The 13,958-nt window shown below is 35.4% G+C and overlaps 3 protein-coding genes across 6 annotated transcripts; 2 read left to right on the forward strand and 1 right to left on the reverse strand.

The window, feature by feature from the left end:
- Positions 1-510: 510 nt before the first annotated feature.
- On the forward strand, positions 511-5,924 carry LOC106636455 (PX domain-containing protein kinase-like protein). 2 transcript variants are annotated; one of them, XM_014348850.2, is made up of 9 exons: positions 511-1,650; positions 1,802-1,990; positions 2,092-2,188; positions 2,316-2,740; positions 2,818-2,994; positions 3,100-3,519; positions 3,620-3,773; positions 3,857-3,917; positions 4,303-4,387. In XM_014348850.2, the coding sequence occupies exons 1-8, from the start codon at positions 1,549-1,551 to the stop codon at positions 3,871-3,873; spliced, it is 1,581 nt and encodes a 526-aa protein (XP_014204336.1). In that variant the 5' UTR covers positions 511-1,548; the 3' UTR covers positions 3,874-3,917; positions 4,303-4,387. The 2 variants fall into 2 exon arrangements, with proteins under 2 accessions (XP_014204336.1, XP_014204335.2); XM_014348849.2 differs by lacking the exon at positions 3,857-3,917 and having other exon boundaries at positions 918-1,650; positions 4,303-5,924.
- Positions 5,925-6,464: 540 nt separating this feature from the next.
- Positions 6,465-8,991, reverse strand: Taz (tafazzin, phospholipid-lysophospholipid transacylase). Of its 2 annotated transcripts, none has more exons than XM_014348864.2 (5): positions 8,195-8,991; positions 7,566-7,694; positions 7,206-7,449; positions 6,861-7,115; positions 6,465-6,780 (listed from the first exon to the last, which is right to left on the reverse strand). In XM_014348864.2, exons 1-5 carry the CDS (start codon positions 8,310-8,312, stop codon positions 6,741-6,743), a joined length of 786 nt encoding a protein of 261 aa, XP_014204350.1. In that variant the 5' UTR covers positions 8,313-8,991; the 3' UTR covers positions 6,465-6,740. The 2 variants fall into 2 exon arrangements, with proteins under 2 accessions (XP_014204350.1, XP_014204351.1); XM_014348865.2 differs by having other exon boundaries at positions 6,465-6,793.
- An 810-nt stretch (positions 8,992-9,801) lies between these two features.
- On the forward strand, positions 9,802-12,662 carry LOC106636432 (uncharacterized). 2 transcript variants are annotated; one of them, XM_089588737.1, is made up of 3 exons: positions 9,802-9,979; positions 10,582-10,967; positions 11,113-12,662. In XM_089588737.1, the coding sequence occupies exons 1-3, from the start codon at positions 9,934-9,936 to the stop codon at positions 12,235-12,237; spliced, it is 1,557 nt and encodes a 518-aa protein (XP_089444863.1). In that variant the 5' UTR covers positions 9,802-9,933; the 3' UTR covers positions 12,238-12,662. The 2 variants fall into 2 exon arrangements, with proteins under 2 accessions (XP_089444863.1, XP_014204311.2); XM_014348825.2 differs by lacking the exon at positions 9,802-9,979 and having other exon boundaries at positions 10,456-10,967.
- The last annotated feature ends 1,296 nt before the right edge of the window (positions 12,663-13,958 follow it).

Here is a 13,958-nt window from a genome sequence, read left to right on the forward strand (position 1 = left end):
CGACGGAAATACAGTTACACAAACGTGTTTTGCAAATGTTATTGAAAAATTTTACGAGTGTTAATAAAAAAAAAGGCAAATTTACTAGTTGATAAAAAAACAGTTCTAAACTTTGATCACGACTCAACAATTACGATTTACTGCCACGTAGAATCACACTGCTAACGAACGTTATACTTAAGCTGATGAAAACTGAATGCTATAACTTTCTTCACAACTTCACGCGATATACTATTATATTATGTGTGCTTGTGCTTACTCTGACAATGTGTGATAATGACTTGACAACAAATAGATGGACGACAGGTGTACAAGTTGTCGTTCATCTATTTGTTGTCACATCATTAAAGCTTATCCTGATAATGTGTTGATAATGATGTGACAACAAATAGCTGGATTTGTTACACAACGCTCGACTACCATATTAGTGGCGGTAAAGACGAAAAGTATAAGTATCCAATACCTTTAGTATTTTAGTATACAACGTGATATTTGCGCACACTACTGAATAATATTTTTTTAGTAAAAAAAAATAAAATGCATTCAATCATAGCTTTTCTTCAACATTTTTCCAGTTAGGTATTTCCAATGCATTACTTTATTAAATATGTTTTATTGTTTTTAAATACTTCACCAGCGAGGGCGGCGAGAGCGGCGAGCGTTATACCAAGTGCAAAAGAGATAGCGGTATGTTGAGCTGTCCGTCTATCTATTTGTTGTCAAATCATTATCACACAGGGGAAGACAATCACACGTGGTATAATATACTACGTGCATCATGCGTGTGATGAGGTGTTTTCCGCAATCGTTACCAGAGCAAGTAATTTTCGGTAAGTTGCGCTCTACATTACCGTCAGATCGGAAAGTCAACTATATATACCTTTAATTTACTGGCGCTCTGTAGCTCGTACCCTCGTACGGTACGTTTTTTTGTGCACTCATAGGTACTTGTTCTTTTGCGTGCTTATGCGTTTTTATGCAGATGTCATCGTGACCGGGCTTCCGTAATTCTGATATTCCTGATAATAGTGATAATAAATAAATATTACCCATGTACGTACACACTTGTACTTTCTCAGTCTCAACATATGTGTGCACAGTGTGTACAGTGTAAAGTGTACCCTAGCTACTTAGCTAGTTATTGTGAATTAATAGTGTGCAACAATGTGTTGAACGTGTCATGATTCATCTTCAATTCTTCACGATACCTTCAATTTAAGTAGACGTATTAGTTTTCGACATAATCAAATCGAAACTACAGTCGGTTGAGTTACTTGAGTGAGGTAATGAAGATGAGGTGTTCATACACACCTAGACCTGCAATGTGCAAATACACTTATGTATGTGTAGACTCAGGACTGTGGTAGCAGCTAGTGTAAATTTAAGCGTGAATGTGAAAGAAAAGTAAATGTACAAAGCATCCAAGTGTTATCAACCAACAGCAGTTCGTCGTCGTCGCGGCTGACAAGCAGCAGCAACAACTTTATAGCTAGCACTAGAGGCGGCAGGTTATTGCCGCGAGAGCGCTTAACATGCGCCTCAGCACCGATGGCTCTCTTTCAGAAGAGTTACACGAATAAGGTGCTGCTCGACGACACCGAGATCCTTACCAGCATCATCGAGAATGCCCGCACTATCGACGCCCACACCGTTAGTACCTTTGTGTATTTATATATATATATATGTATATCCATGGATGTGTTTGTGTATCCATGTGTACGCTATGTACAGTAATAAAGTCGATACTAATATCGAGTGCTAATTTGTGTGTTTATATGCGCGATACCTGTCATATTTATAGGAGTACGTAATTAGGACTCAAAGGGGACCACTACCTGATAATTCCTGGCGTGTCTGTAGGCGTTACAATGACTTCGTTCAACTGCACTCCATGCTGTCGGCCTCTGGGCTTAACTTGCCTCTCCCACCAAAGAAGATCCTCGGTAATATGGAACCGGACTTTGTAGCTCAGAGACAGGCTGCATTACAGGTACTGTCAATAAAAATGTCGTGCACAAGTACCTTTTTTTTTTTTTACCATTCCTTAATGTTGTCATGAGTGACTCTTTGTTATTATTGTCATTGTTTCAGAGTTATCTAAACTGCATACTAATGAATCCAATACTTGCTTCGTCGTTGCCCACCAAAAAATTCCTTGATCCAGAAAACTATACGGCACCTCTGCACGGTGAGTGTATAAAGTTTATATATATATATTTTTACCAATACATTTCTGCTTGTTGATTTCTTGAAGACTAAGCGGCTTACTGGCTTGATTGATGACATATGTGTGCTCTCTTGTTTCACAACAACAGAAATAGCACTGCAGCAGGTGTCACTGGCGTTGCGCAGCGATGCCAATTTCGAGGTCGGCAAGGCCATACCCGACATGGGTTGGCGACTCAGAAAGCACTACTACACCGTCAAAAATAAGCAGAACCCCAAGCAGGATCTGCTTCTGGCGTGGGTTGAGTTTGGACCGGACAAACATCTTCAGGACAAAGATATGCAGGGAGTGTTCAAGAGTCTTGGCAGTCTCAGACATGTTTATATCGAGCCAATGGTCCATCAGCATGTTACCGAAAACGGTGCTTTGATCATTCGCAATTTTCATCCAGATGGCACGTTAAGGGACGTTCTGTGCTATGCCAAGCCTAAGCAATCTTTCATCAAGAAGTATGGAAATCCAAAACAGACCAACTCATTGACACCCACCGAAATTGCCAACTATGGATATCAGGTGTGTTAAATAATTCTAGTTTTTTAAAGTGTGTTTAAGGAATTATAGTTTATCAGTGACCTATGTTTGATTTTTAGATACTGGAAGCACTTAGTTTTCTCCATGAAAAAGGTTTGCCCTATGGACATCTACACACAGGAAATGTTCTATTAACTCCTACCGGAGCGAGATTATTAGATGTAGAAAATGGCCTTTTAGGTTTACCCGCATTTTATAGACCATACGTAGTTCAAAGGCGAAAATTACATGCGACCGTAAGCTTATTATTTATGCATGCATGTTGAAAAACTTTGATGAATTTGATTTAAATTAGGGTTTTTAGCATGGTTTATTAGATTGTAAAAACATTGTTGTTACAGACTCAAGTAGACGTGTACGCGTTTGGACACGTTTTGTACGAGATGGCCTTTGGCAGACCTCTACTGGAAGCCACTACTGGAGCCTCGGACTTACCGTATTGTGATGCAAAGTTGAAAAGCCTTTTGGAAGTCATTTTATCTCACGAGGCCTTGAAGCTAGATCTTCCAACGGTTGCTCAGCTACTGGAACACCCGTTCTTTGAAATGGCGAGACAAAATAATTGTTCCAATGCCAGTAACGTGGAAAAACCGCATTTCAAACTCAGCAGTCATCTGAAGGATGCACTTGCCGAGGCGACCAATAAAGCCGAGTTGAGACTAAAGGACGAGCAGAAAGTAGTTAGGCATCAGAAGAGACTTATCAAGGTTCAAGAAATGATGAGTTCCGAAGAGGAGATGAAGAAACGCAAACACAAATTGGTGCGTAAATTTTTTTTTTTTTTTAATGATTTGAATACGTAAGTTTTTCATTTTTTTATTTTCATCGGATTTCAATGTTTGATTTTGATCTGAACTTTAGAAAAAAGAGCAAAAGTTAGCACAAGAGCGGACAGCCAATCAACTTGCAGCAAACGGAACAAAACAGATTAACGGCAAAAGCCCAGAGGTTTGTGACAGTCCAACCAGTACTTCAACGGCAACAAGCGTGGGTACCCTTACACCGCCGACTCACGGTAAGTTTTTCTATTTTTGTATTTATTTATTTAATGAAACGTTGAAATTTCATTGTATTTATGAATCTAACAAATAACAAAAGCTGGACACAGAAGTTGATGGCATAATTTACGATCGGTGGTGTCGCGCAGATCATTCGACAGGTTTAATATTTCATTGATGGAATGCTTGTAAATTGCTGTATATTTATCAGTTATTATTTATGCTATTTGTTATTTTTAGCTATGTTTTCGTTGTCTTATCGTATTATGATGTTATCTTGACCTATCATAATTTTGTAGTCATAGAATTTCATTTTTTTTTTATTTTTAGTCAGTTTATAATCATGATTATTTATTATTTTTCCGTAATTGTATGATTTTTGTACATACTAATTATTTTTTTCGTAGATTTGGTATTTAGAGTTCCTTTGTACTATATATTATATTATATAAGATGTAATGATTGTTTTGGCCGTTCGTAAAAACAAAAACAAGTATGTGAGCATCAACGATTATTTTAAATTTTCAACAATTTTGTGATTTTAAGGTTCTACTAAAGTGCAATCTAAAGATTCCAAAGAACTTAAAACTAAAGTGTGTCCGCCACCACCTCCGATGCCAGCAATGGCAAAAATCAATGTGCCAGTATCAACAACAAAATCAACAGCTGCGTCGAACGAGCGCTCAGCACTGCTCGGCAGCATCTGCGCGTTTAACAAAGCGAATCTTCGTCAAGTCACAAATGGCATCCATTGACGTATAATATACATACATATATACTTACCTAAGACCATTATCGCAAATTGTAGTCACTTCCGACTCTATATCTCTAGCTCATAACCAAATTGTCCGTCTCTTATAAGTGTATGAGTAAAACGTACTCAATCTTCCCACACTCCAATGATGTTCTTTGAGCCAGTGGCTAATTAAATGGATTTTCATTATATATACATATTCATAGATTATAAGAAGATAGCGCAAGGAGGAGACAGTTGGTATGTATCATAGAATTTTTTTAAGAGTATTATTTTGACTATGAAAGCAAAAACTCTTTGAAAATTCATTGAAATTCATCGCCGTGCTGTGATTTACCAATGGGAAGGAAGGAGTTTCGAGACTGTATCGCTACGATATGTCCTCGTTTGTGTGAATCGTATAGATTTGATAAATTATTCGAGCCTACACTTAATCAACCCTGACGAATATCTCGTATGCATTTAGAAAGTAAAATACGTTATCCGTGCATTACGGCATCCATGTTTAAAATATAACAAACACCACCTCGTACAAGTAAACAGAAATTTATGTGTTCTCGTATAGAGTGTATGTGAAAAATCTCGTGTTGTTGTCTTTCATGTTTGGATGTACAAAATAAAAAGTAGTCCTTTTTTAAGAAGCATTTATCATGTCAAATGTCAGCGATGCCATCACCCGTCATTGTATTCAATGACCGAAATCAATTAGATTAGGGCACTTTTTCAAAAAAGTGGGACGAAAAAAAAACACTTCGATATACGTATAGTCATCCAAGCGCGAAAGAGTTGCGGAATACAACACAAAAAAATGTCGGTCTCCACCAATTACCTGTACGATATGTAAGAGCTGTATTATTTTTGTCAGCTGTGTAACACAGCCCGTCATTATGCTATAACAATTATTGCAGGAAAAGTGAAAGCTCGAAGGCTTTTGAGAAATAGAGGAGCGTGCAAGCTATGTTTATTCGGAAATTATTATAAAATGCGTAAATAAATTATTTTAAAAAGTATATATACATATATATACACACGCATAGTAAATTACTATACAAGGAGACATATAATTATTATCAATATTAATTGAAAACCAAATGTTACCTTTGCAATTACATAAATCTTCCAGATAATGTAAAGTCTATGTATAAATGAGATAAATTAATTTATTATAATTTTATGATAATCTTTATCGGATACTTTATCGATGTTTTACGAAAAATTTGAAAGTTTACTATTCTCTATATGAATAAAATGATTTAGTTCATGTGATATTCCTTGTTAAAAATATAATTATTTTCATTAGATATGTTTTGTTTTCTATTTTGTCCCCTTTCTGTACACAAAGCGAAAATAATACGTAAAATCTAAATTGAAAACTTACATTAGACACCTGGCAAGGTCGATTTATTTTAAAGCTAGTAATTAAAATTTTCTATCTGTAATATAAGTTTTCAAGGTTTTATAAATATATGTATAATTTATTTTCAAATTTAATTCAGTTCTCAGGTCAAAGTCACTTTTATAAATATTTCTTTTCGTGATACAAAGCGAAATTAACCCTTTCCACTAGTCTGACTAAAATTTGAAGGAAAAATCTGTAAAAAAAAAACAAAAAAAAAAGCTATTGCACTATGAGTTGGATTTCGCAATGAATACATAGTATACATATACAAATTAATTGTTTTTATTACTTATGTACATTTTGCTAGAACAAAAAATCATGGCATCGACATGAATAATATTCATTGCGACCCTTAAAAATTCTCTTTAATTTTATCACAATCTGCTAATGCACATTTTTTACAAAAAAATCACGCAGTTCTTTGTTCATATTAATTTTTTTAAGATAAATCCTTGGATTTAAAGTTGTATGTACATATATGAGCATTAACAATTTTTTTCGAGCTCGTCGATTTAAAAAAAAAATATATATATATATATATATAATAAGCCTATAAGGAAAGTTCGTGTAGAAAACAAATATCATTGCTAATATTTACGCATCAAACAAACTGACATTCAGTTTCTTTGATAAAAATCTGTACATTTTTTATACACGTACTCCGTGATTTATTTTAAGAAGACTTATTCCTCTGCATAAAAAATAATCGTATTAAAATTCTAATAGTCATATTCTCTTTCATTCATAATTGTTATGTGACAACAAAACCATGGTATACTTTTGTGTTGGCTGGAGCTACGGCTAAGACCGGCGCCAGCCATGAACTCTGTGTCAGAGTAAATTATGAAGCTCTTCAGCCACTGTTTTTAATCTGGAAATAGAATCTAGAAATAATAAAATAATCTTAATTTATGTGAACATGCACTCACAAAAATTATACTCTCAAGTTACCTCAGTAGTTCATCCTGGATACGATCTGTGATGACTTTTCTGGCTTGTACTTCGTCTACCTTAGAATTTTTTAAATCAGCTATCAATTCGTTTAAATCTATAGGATCTCCGTAATGGAGGGTGACTTTTTTTTTAGTCCTAATGATATAAGGAGGTTCATTTGGCAAAATCTGATCCATACCTAAATGGACGATTGGTATGATCAGAGGCACTTTGGGTGATTCTAAAATTAATCTTCCTATGCCCCATTTAAATCTGCCAAAAAAAAAAAAAAAAAAAACGATTAAATTCCATTTTTTTTATGATGAATTTAAAAGCGAAAATATAACTAAACATGTAATATACCTCAAGTTTTCTTTATACATGTTGACTTTGCCTTCTGGAAAAACGTGAACCCAGTCTCCCCTAGCTAATCGCTCGATGCAGAAGTTAATGGCATCCTGGTAAACACCGTCTCCTCTGATAACAGGCACGCATTTGCCGAGCATAAAAAAGTACGAGTGCCAAACATTTGTAAAGCAAATGTCGTGAGCGGCCAGCGACCACCTGTGTTTATGCCGATTCACCAAATACTTAAAATCCAGCGCGCCTGCATCATCAATTCCATTGAATCAGCACTTTTTTTTCTTTTTTTTTTTTTTTTTCTTCTAATTTTATATACATATATTTATCGTACATACAAACGCAATGACTTTGAGCACTCACCCCAAATACCAGGGTCGTCGAAACAACTGTGATGATTGGATACAGTGATCAAGGGAACATCCTTAGGCCTGGAGCTCAAGGCTTTGTCGATGATGTGTTTATTGTACACAGCAGTCTTATTGAACCACTCTACAAATGAAAAAAAAAAAAAAAAGAAAAAAAAAAAGAAAAATTAATTTCACGCTCGACAGCTTTCTGGAATAAACAAAAAGGAAAAATTCAAATGGTCAAGTGATTGTACAAGAACGTTGTACAGCACAGGTTTATAAACACACAGGCTTCCGAGAGAAAAGGAGAGAATCAAAGCCGTCCTTGATACTACGTAGCGCATATATACCTATTATAACTCTGCAACGGCTCTTGGCGTCTTTGTAGCAACAATAAAGAGATAAAAAAACTCCTACAAGGCGCGCGGCTCGTGCAAATACAACAGACAGAGAAAGAAAGAGAGCTGGTGTCTCTGTTGGGAAACCGCGCGAGAGACGGATTAAAATAAAATTTGCGAACAGCGCCTGCTTATAATAGACAGGTGTTAAAATAAAAAAAAAAATAAAAAAACAGGTGAACGCGAGAGTCAAGGCTTAAATAAATAAAAAAAAATAATAATAAAAAAAAAAGGCAAAACTTACCCATAATGAGCTTGGAGAAGATCCCAACTGCGACGAAGGTTAGACTGCTGGCGAGGTTCCAGAGGCTGCTCGTAGGGCTTCTCAGCTTGGGGATGATCCATTTGATGTCGTAACCCATTGTTTAAGCTTTTACAGAGCAAAAAAGAGAGAGAGGGAGGGAGGGAGGACGAGGGCTGAGCTTGTTGTTCTACTTTTGTTATAAACACAAAACACCTGCATGTATACGCACTCGCTGCCAGGAAAAACGACACCCCGTGTTAGGTACAAATGAATCCTTATCAGGAAAACTTGAAATCAATTAACTTTATACTACACAATCCCGTTGTTATTGTCGGTTTGCCGCCACACCGCTCTCTCCCTCTCTCTCTTGAAGTGCACGGTGGTTTACAAATTATTTGTTAAATGTAAAACTCGTCTGCTTCGCATTGTCACTAGAGCAGCATAAGCAAAGGCATGATCGCGGAACTTCTGTTCGTGCAAGCTGCGTCCATTGTTTTTCTTTTCTTCGATGTATAAGTACTCCTCGATTGTTTGCACTTTGGCTAATCGGCTTTAAAGCTAAATACTCCAGCGAAGGAAGACACTTGTTGTAGTTGCAACCTCGCACTATCTGGCTTATTAGCTTATTTACTATTTATGTTGTGCCTGTACTTATATACTCAATTCTGCGATGACACGATGGCACGAGCGACGGCGTTCGCTGAGTTACTTGTACGTGGTAAGGTAACTTTGCTGAACTGCAAAATATTATCTTGATCTTAAATAATGCAATGTGTTAATGTTGCAGTTTGGAGCAGTAGTGCGAGAGCATAAAGCATATTCAAGTCAGCAGGTTAACTGCGCGCGCACTTGTCAACTTATATTTTGTTGTTGCGTCATTCATTTTCATTGGGCGGATTTGAGCGGGAGCGCATGAACTCTTCGAGTGAAATGTGTGCGGCTCGACAGCAACTGACGTAAGACTGTTAGATAATGTGCATTTTTTTTTTGCTTTTTTCTTCATTATAGGTACTTCGTAACGTTATTACTTCATAACATGCATTACGAAGCACAGAGACATAATTTTGCAGAAATGATTAACTCTTTGACGGAAAAAGAGTGGCCGTTCTGACGTTTCATTCCTTATGTAATGTACTTAAACTAGTGGTTGACTTTTTGCTATAAACACATTTTGCATGCCGAATTTACCATACGGGTATACATTCTGAGATGTGTGATTTACAATGTGTGAGCTAGGATTTTATTTGCATGTAACGATGACAAGTACAAAAAAGAAGCTGCTTCGTTATTATATTAAGCATTGCGAGACATTGGACAATGGCGTTGCATCAGAATTCTAATTAATTCTGCTTAATTTAAACTATGTTTTAAGCATGTATATAATGTGTATTGCGCGTGTATAAAAATTAAAATAGGTTCCCTCGGTTATCCTCTTCCGAGTGCTTGGACTTCCCCTGTTCCTTCGGGTGTATAGGTTTGTTCGAAGCGTATCGGCGTACGGCACACTGTGATTAAAAAAATATATATTAGTTTATAGTGACCTAACCTTTTTTTGTTAAAGACTGGTCTCGTCATTTTTTCTCAGGAAAGTAGTGATTTATCTCAATTTTATGCTTACAAAGTGGTGAAAAGTGATCACTTTTATCAAATAATATTAAAACTTTGAATTTGGGGTTATCTAACTTTTTAAATGATTATTTGATGACTCTGTGTTTGACGAAATTCATAAATATTTAAGTATGGCTGCAGTGGTGAATACCGAGGAAGTATTGGATAAATTGTCATGTAAAGTACTGATAACTTGTCTTTTTCGCTTCACAAATGATTATTCATAAAAAAAGCGTTGATGAACAATCTCTTGAACAAGCAAAATCATAAGTGGTTTGATTATTCAGTTAACAATTTTATTATTCAAGTACTCAGAATTAAAAATTTATTGAATTTTTAAAAAAATAAGGACATTAATTTACTAGAAATCATACAGTCGGTTTTAAGGTTAAATTTTTTTAAATTTCTTTAATTTATATTTCGAACAAATTACGATAATTAAATTATTGATTTAGTTCTGAAATTAAGTTATCAATCATATGTAATATTTCATTAAAGTATGACAAGGATTAACAAAATACGCTTGTTTTTTTGGTGACGTTTATCTAGAGACATTCTGAAAAAAATCACTATTGCAATTTTTGCGCGGTTGAATCCCTAAAATTTAAAATAGAATATGTGATTTACAATTTTCAATGATTTGTAACGTCGGAAATTCGTCGCAAACATGCTGTACCGTTAAAGTTACAAACGAATTATTTTCCAAATCTCTTCTGAAAGTATTATGTCCATTATTTGTTCTCATCATTTGTATGTAAAAATGCAATTGACTGTCGCAGTGTACCGGGTCCAACTGCAAGCGGTATTGAGTGCCGACACTAAAGAGTACACAGAGCTCCACTTGGCCGTGAAGAAAAAATGCTATCGCAAAATCCGGTACCTCTTCAAAAATGGCACCGATGTCGAGGCGCACAATTCTTACGGGTTGACACCTCTGCACCTGGCCGCGTCGCTGAGCGACATGGAGTCAACGAAACTGTTGCTGGATCATGGGGCCCAGCCAAAGCCCGACAGTTGTGCCAAATTTCCACCACTTATGTTCGCGGTAGCTGCAAAGTGCAAACGCCTCGTCCAACTCTTCATTAAACACGGCTGTGATATCGACGAATCGGTCGATCAGAGCTTTGGATACTTGCATTACTGGACCAGGCACAACGACCTAGAGGTAAAAGTATTATTTTCAGCCGATCGGGCTATCGTACGAAAGAATATTCCACAACATCGATTTCCATAAAGAATTCATGAATAATCCGGCACTGATTCTGTTACTATTAAACGGTATTATATCATGCTTATGCGTATTGTTTCAGATGGTAAAATTTCTGTTGGAGTGTGGTGCAGACATCGATAATTTGGACAGCGACAACTCAACACCATTGTGCATAGCTGTCAGATACAAAAATTTGGACATGATGAACTTTTTCCTGGAGAAGGGAGCCTGCGTCCACGATAAAGCCAAAATGGGCCACTCGGCTTTGTTCGAGGCCCTGTACTTGAACGATGAGGATATATTCAGGCGACTGTTACCTTATACCGAGAACTACAACGACATCAACAGGGATGGGGAACACATTCTGCTCGTCGCCACGAAAAATAGTCAACACGGCATTATGCGTCTACTGTTGGAGGTGAAAGTCGAACCGGATGTTACCTGCGACCTCTTCATGACCCCATTGCACTACGCCGTGCGCAAAAACGACTACACGGCGATACTGCTTCTGTGCGAGTACCAAGCCAACGCGTGTGGTTCGCGCAGGCCTTCATACTTGACTCCAAAGGTCCGTGATATTCTTGTGAACGACGGAGTGCTGGATCGTCGTCGTAGCTTTGACGAAGAGTACGATAACTTGACCCCCTTTGATTTTGCAATTATTTATAAACGCGATTGCACCGACATACTGTTGGCTTCCATTCACACTTGGGATTACCATGCAAGTTGTGATATTTTTTTAAAACGCTATTACACCAATAGCATAAGGTTCCTTCAGTTTTACGTGAAAACCAAAGTTGCTGGGCTGACCGCTTATGCAGGGTCCCAAAAATCGATGCTAAGGTCGAGAATGATTGTAAATTACGAGAGCGTTTGTCAGACGGAGTTGGAGAAGATGAAAGCAGAAAAGTTGTTGGCTAACGTTTCGTACCATGACTTTATAATCAGTCCAAAGGATAAGCTTGTGGCTTATGCAAAACATCAGGATGTTATAGACACTTTCAACGGGGATGATTACAAGCGCGAGTTTCCCGTTTACAGGCACTTGTTGCTGTGGACCTTGGTCATTGGGAGACGCTACGTGAGATCGAGGCAAAGATCCATCGTTAGTCTTAACGAGTTGTTCAAATTTCGCTTACCGGAAGTAGTAAGCGAAAGTCTATTAGATTACATCAGTGATCGAGACGTCAGAATGGTACAAAGGGCCTTGGCGATTCTCCGTTAAGAATATTTGCGGCATGATGCTTGAAATTTTTTTTCAAGAGTCAGCACAGAGGCACAAATGTATTTTGAAATATTTTGTATTTCGAGTTTTTCTATAAAGAGGCTATGACGAATAACGAAAGAATAAAAGACTGAGTAGAATTTTGTATTTTAAAAAATTTGTGATTATACCTGCTACTCGGAGAATTTGTAATTAAAGGTTTTACATCAGTGGCGTCACTAGTTTACAAATGGAGTCTTAATGCTTTTGGTTGCCTACGTTTATGGGTCACTATGATAACATATATCGTTTAACTCAGATTTTTATACAACACATCAATGTTAATGGAATTGTGGCGGAAATAGTATTTTTATACGTACTTTTAAAGTTTGTATTGTACGTGTTTAATGCGAAACTAAACAGTATTTTTTCAGCGAATATTTTTATTTTTACACGTGTATTAACGTGGAATAATTTTTGTATATATTTGACTTTCTTTATGAAAGCTTCATGTGCCTATCCACTTGTTATTGTTTAAGGAGTACATGCTCATGAAATTTTTTTCATACGTTGAGTTAATGATTTTAATTATTTTTCAAACGTAATAGCAACTGTTGAAATATTTTCATTCCATAAAGAAACAAAAAAAATGTAAATAAAATAAAATATAAACAAATATTTTCCATTCACTTTTTAGTTTTTGAATTTTTTTACGAGATAAATTTATTACGACGCAAGAATGAATGATTCTGAAAAAAATCATTTGTCATTCAAGTCAAAAATCATTCATCATCATCAATTATGATTAAGTGTATTTGTTGAATCTTAAATAAAGTTTCACCAAAACAAATTTTTGTTCAAATTATTTATTTATTCATATAATATATTTGAACAATTTTTATCTCATTTAACACATATATCTTGAATATTTATGTAAAACCATAAAATTTATTATATAATGTGTAACATTTGAGGCACACATTAATACAATGTGGTCCCGATAAAGTTGTAACACAGCAAAATATTGACCACTATATTACAAACTAAGAATACAACACTCAAAAATTGCTAATTTTTATTATTGTCTAAATATCTACAAATAGGTGTAAGTAATATGTTGAAAAAAGTGTACAAAACTCAATAAATAATTATATTTATTTATTTACATGAACCTTACGCATTTATTAATGATATTAACACACGTATTAAGATGCCGAATTTTTGATGAATTGTTTCTATAACTTTGAAAATTGTTTTTTTAACTACAAAGTAATACAAAATTTTTGTACGTATTTAATGGATTACTCTGATATTTTTAAACATTAACGAAAAACATTTTTTGCCAACTTTTTTTTCTCAATTTTGACAATACTTATTCGTTTGAAAAATCAAAAAATGCCCAAATAAATTAATTTTCTGTATTGGCTTAAAAAAAATTCATGGTAGTACACTAGCAGCAAAGACTACTTTTTTATGTATATTTTTTAAAGGCGAAAATAATTTTAAAATCATGCAAAAATTTTTTCATTTAGGATTTTTGCTACATAAATAAATTATTGGAGAATTTGGGGTAAAAATATGTTACATTAGTCTGCGTATTTTTTTCTGTAAAAATTGTTTCATGCGTTTCTAGACAGTGTCATCTACTCGATATCACAAAAAAATGTTTAATAATCTATTTGTAAAAAATTTTTTTTTAAATTATGGATCGCTCGCAATACCAATAAATTACTACTATACCT

Source organism: Copidosoma floridanum, unplaced genomic scaffold (genome assembly GCF_036245765.1).
Source record: "Copidosoma floridanum isolate Cflo_tuat_1 unplaced genomic scaffold, Cflo_Japanese_pri ptg000007l, whole genome shotgun sequence".
NCBI lineage: Eukaryota > Metazoa > Arthropoda > Insecta > Hymenoptera > Encyrtidae > Copidosoma > Copidosoma floridanum.

Coding starts and splice junctions, on each gene's coding strand:
- LOC106636455 (XM_014348849.2), top strand. CDS start 1,549: ATGGCTCTCTTTCAGAAGAGTTACACGAATAAGGTGCTGCTCGACGAC. Junction 2,741..2,817: donor TTGCCAACTATGGATATCAG/GTGTGTTAAATA, acceptor TTTGATTTTTAG/ATACTGGAAGCACTTAGTTT. Junction 2,995..3,099: donor GGCGAAAATTACATGCGACC/GTAAGCTTATTA, acceptor TTGTTGTTACAG/ACTCAAGTAGACGTGTACGC.
- Taz (XM_014348864.2), bottom strand. CDS start 8,312: ATGGGTTACGACATCAAATGGATCATCCCCAAGCTGAGAAGCCCTACG. Junction 7,695..8,194: donor CTTCTCCAAGCTCATTATGG/GTAAGTTTTGCC, acceptor TTTCATTTGTAG/AGTGGTTCAATAAGACTGCT. Junction 7,450..7,565: donor CGACGACCCTGGTATTTGGG/GTGAGTGCTCAA, acceptor TTGATGATGCAG/GCGCGCTGGATTTTAAGTAT.
- LOC106636432 (XM_014348825.2), top strand. CDS start 10,527: ATGTCCATTATTTGTTCTCATCATTTGTATGTAAAAATGCAATTGACT. Junction 10,968..11,112: donor CCAGGCACAACGACCTAGAG/GTAAAAGTATTA, acceptor GTATTGTTTCAG/ATGGTAAAATTTCTGTTGGA.